Source organism: Macaca thibetana, chromosome 10 (genome assembly GCF_024542745.1).
Source record: "Macaca thibetana thibetana isolate TM-01 chromosome 10, ASM2454274v1, whole genome shotgun sequence".
Taxonomy (NCBI): Eukaryota; Metazoa; Chordata; class Mammalia; order Primates; family Cercopithecidae; genus Macaca; species Macaca thibetana.
The window spans coordinates 27,298,679-27,302,916 of NC_065587.1; the positions used below are offsets into that span (position 1 = coordinate 27,298,679).

Genomic DNA, 4,238 nt, shown 5'->3' on the forward strand with positions numbered 1-4,238 from the left:
GTAATGGACATCGAGTGCTTCTCTTGCTTCGAATCTGGCACTCTGGCTGGAGAAAATTATCTGCTTTTAAGAGCTCATGTGGTTAGATTGGGTGTACCCAGATACTCCATGCTAATCTCCCTATTAGGTCCATAATCCTAATTGCATCTGTGAAGTACTTTTTGCCAGGTAACATAGCATACTCATAGGTTCCAGGGATTAGTGCTTGTCCTCCTCCTGCTATTCTTTAGTGGGCAGGGGGTCATCTGCCTACCATGGAGGTAAGGGGTCAGGAGGTAGGCATACAGCAATGCCCAAAAAGAGACTGTCCCCACTGGCACGGAGTTTACCGCCTAGACATGCAGTCTTAACTCAGAAATATGGAGATAGCCTTGAAGGACAGGACAGGTGCTGGGCACATGTGGGAATGGACCAAGCCAGGTGCTCCAGGGGCTTTCCCAAGGACCTGAGGCTGAGTCAAGAACTAGAGGATGAGTTGGAGTCAGACAAGGGAAAATGTGGGCAAGCTGGATTTCAGGACCAACCCCAACCCTGGAGCCAGGAGCCATGGTACTGAAGGACAGTGTGCCATGACTCAGAGAACAAGGGAGGGTTGGGGGAGGCTCACAGGGCCTTGTGACAGTACAATATCCCTAGTATCAGAGGAGACTGTTACTGGCATTTAGGCCACTTGGTGCTTATAATACCTCTATGTCAGGTGAACACTATTGTCATCCCCAAATTACAGATGGGGAAACTGAGCCAAATGCCCATGCTAGTAAGAGGCAAATCATATCACTTCTTTGGGTACCCTTCTAGAAAGATGAGGCTGACTGCCACTGGAAACAGCTGGGGAGGGTACAAGGAGATGACAAGTGGCTCAGAGGCTGTCCTGGCTGTAAGAATTAAAGAGGAAAGAAACATGGTGGCTCAACAGTCAACATGGACAGGTTTATTTTAGAAAACAAACTTGAGAGGGGCTTCTGGTCGAATTAGGTCAGAGCCACACTCTCTTACAAACTAAGGATACTTAAGGGTTTTGGAGGGGGTGCTTATCATAGGTTCCAAATGTTTCTGTGTGAGGGAAAGTTTATTGCAGGGTTGGAATGTCTCTGGTTGGAGGGGAGGCTGTCTCGGGGTTGGCATGTTTCTGGTGAGAGAGGGGTTTATCTTAGGTTTGGAATGTTTCTGGTTATGCTGACATTAGCCATTAGGCTGATGTTTTGGGGCTGGATTTAGGCAGCTTTTAATTAAGGGGGAACTTAGAATGGTGGTGTTTGTTCAAGGTGGCAATGCTCCTGCTCCGTCACTGGCCAGGTAAGGCAACCCTCTGTTATGATAACAACCTGAGATTGGCAGGGGCTCACATCCAGGGGGAGCTCAGGTGCTTGCTGGCGAGGCTGCACCTTGTCATTCAGGTTCACAGGGAACAGGTCAACCAGGCCCTGGCTCTTCAGTCTTCTGCCTGGAGTGATTTATGTAATTCTGTTCAGCTTTCATTGGGCACAGGGAGTCATAGCTAAATCTGCTGCCTGGGGCTGGGAAACAGACTCCTCCCTCGAGAAGCAGCAGTCCACCATAGGGAAGTCACAGTGGTCCAGGCCAAAGGCAATGCGGCTAGTGCAGACTAGGCAGTAGTGCAGGGAATGGAGAGAAGTGGGAATAAAGGGATAGTGAAAGGAGGCACATTTCACTGGCAGGTGATCAGGTGTAGGAGGACAAGTCATATATCTGGACTTTACAGAGCAGTGGACACTCAGTCGGCTGCTGTCAGTGCCTGGGGCTTAGGGGAGTGCCCCTGGCTGGAGACATGGCATGGAGTGCCATCATTTAGGGAGCCCTGGACACAAGTAAGAGAAGGTGCGACAGCAGGAGGGAAACAGTCTGGGGCCCAGCTGCAGGAACCAACACCCATAGGCTATTTGTATAAATGGGCCATGGGGCCTCCCAACTGGAGGCTGGCTGGTGCCACGAGGGTCCCACAGGCATGGGTGTCCCTACTATATCACATGGCCTTCACCGAGACTGGTATATGGATTGCACCTATCAGAGACCAAGGACAGGACCTCCAAATCTGAGGACCTGGCCTGTGATCCACTTGCTGCCTTGTCCTCTTCCTGCTATGTCATGGCTTATCTTCTTTCACCCATTCATTCATTCATTCGGCAGTATTAAGTCAATGTCTCTAGTATGCTTGGCACCTGCTAGATGGTCCCCGAGTTTACCATTAGTGGAAAGGACAGTTAAGAAATTCAGCAAGGGCTCTATGAGAGGGCATACACGGTGGACCTGACTAGGGTGTGGCTTCCCTGAGGAGCTGAAGTTGCCCAGAGGCCCAGAGAAGTGGAGCTGCGCACGTTTGAACCACTGAACCTGGTCTCGACCTCACCTCCTTCCCTTCGGTGCCTCCCAGCATCCTATCCTCTTTAAAGAGCAGGGATTCAGGGAAGTTCCCCGGATGGTGATTCACAGGGGCAGCTCCCCTCTCACCTGCCGCAGTGACTGCCCCTCCCCATCTCAAACACACAAGCTAACGCGTGCAGGGACTGGAGCCCTTGGGGACGCGTGGCCCAAAGACTCAGGAGGTACAGGGGCTCAGTGCGTGCAGTGGAATCAACTCGGCTTCATCTCTGGAAGGGCAAGGGGCCATCTTCCGGGTTCACCACCGCATCCCCACTGCCGGCACAGCGCCTCCTGGCGACTATCATCGGTGACTTAGTGAAAGGACTAAGAAAGACCCGAAGCGAGGCCGGGACAGGCCGATTTCTAGCGGCCAGGTGGAGAACGGTTTGGAACAGTGCGCCGGGCTTAGCGGCGGTTGCTGGATGAACGGGCAGAGTCGCCCAGGGTCCTGCCCTGCGGGGCGGAGCCGAGGCAGGCGGTGACGTCCCCACTGGAGGCGGAGCCGCAGCCTCGCGGGGTCGGGGCCTGGCGCCGGTGGTGGCGTCACAAAAGGCGGGGCCGCAGTAGTGTCCGAGAAGTCAGGCACGTAGCTCAGCTGCGGCCGCGGCGCGTGAGTTTGTGCTTCTGCGCGGGTGTCCGGGTTCTTCTGCCATCATGCCGATGTTCATCGTAAACACCAACGTGCCCCGCGCCTCCGTGCCGGACGGGTTCCTCTCCGAGCTCACCCAGCAGCTGGCGCAGGCCACCGGCAAGCCCCCCCAGGTTTGCCGGGAGGGGACAGGAAGAGGGGGTGCAGGCCGGACGAGGGGGTCCCGCGCTGGGAGCTGGGGAGGCGACTCCCGAACGGAGCTGGGGGGACGGAGCGGGGGGAGGACGGTGGCTCGGGCCCGAAGTGGACGCTTGGGGCTTGGCGAGGTCGCTGGGGCGGGCTGACCGCGCCCCTTCTTGCAGTACATCGCGGTGCACGTGGTCCCGGACCAGCTCATGGCCTTCGGAGGCTCCAGCGAGCCTTGCGCGCTCTGCAGCCTGCACAGCATCGGCAAGATCGGCGGCGCGCAGAACCGCTCCTACAGCAAGCTGCTGTGCGGCCTGCTGGCCGAGCGCCTGCGCATCAGCCCGGACAGGTACGCGGAGGCGCGGAGGCGCGGAGGCGCGGGGGAGGGGCGGCGGCGCGCGGCCAGGCCGGTGACTGAGCCGCCCGCTGAGTCCAGCCTCCTCCCCGCGCAGGGTCTATATCAACTATTACGACATGAACGCGGCCAACGTGGGCTGGAACAACTCCACCTTCGCCTAAGAGCCGCCGGGCCCCACGCGGTCCGCGCTGTCTGGACCCGGGAACCCGCCGCACGCAGTGTTCTAGGCTCGCCCACCCCAACCTTCTGGAGAAATAAAACGGTTTAGAGACCAGGAGTGCCTCGCTGTTCCTTGGCTTGCGGGAGGAATTGGTGCAGAGCCGGGACATTGGGGAGCGAGGCCAGGAACGGTGTTGGGGACGGGGGTCAGGGCGGGGTTGCTCCCCTCAGAGCCTGTTCGGGAGCCCTTTTGTCCAGTCTTTCCCTCCTACGCTCCCAACAGAGAAGCCCCAGTGTCTTTCCATTCTGTGGCCTATGAAGGGATGAGGAGAAGTTGGCACCCTGCCCTGGGCTGCAGACTGGGGATCTAAGGCGCTTTGCCCGCCCGAATCTGTTCTACCTAGGGCCACCACGTGGGGTGCTTGAGATGAGCCCACTACGGAAGTGGGGGAGGAGGAGTTGGAGTTGAGAGTCCCAGGTCTTCTAGGCCCTAGACCTTTCTCTCAGCCCCACCTCCCCCAGCCTTCTTGATGGGCAGAGGATAGCCAGAAGACAGAAAGATCC

General features: G+C 57.2%; 1 protein-coding gene across 2 annotated transcripts; it reads left to right on the top strand.

Moving 5' to 3' along the window:
- The first annotated feature begins 3,008 nt into the window (after window positions 1-3,008).
- Window positions 3,009-3,787, top strand: MIF (macrophage migration inhibitory factor). 2 transcript variants are annotated; one of them, XM_050745974.1, is made up of 3 exons: window positions 3,009-3,144; window positions 3,334-3,506; window positions 3,610-3,787. In XM_050745974.1, exons 1-3 carry the CDS (start codon window positions 3,037-3,039, stop codon window positions 3,674-3,676), a joined length of 348 nt encoding a protein of 115 aa, XP_050601931.1. In that variant the 5' UTR covers window positions 3,009-3,036; the 3' UTR covers window positions 3,677-3,787. The 2 variants fall into 2 exon arrangements, with proteins under 2 accessions (XP_050601931.1, XP_050601930.1); XM_050745973.1 differs by having other exon boundaries at window positions 3,334-3,787.
- Window positions 3,788-4,238: the final 451 nt, after the last annotated feature.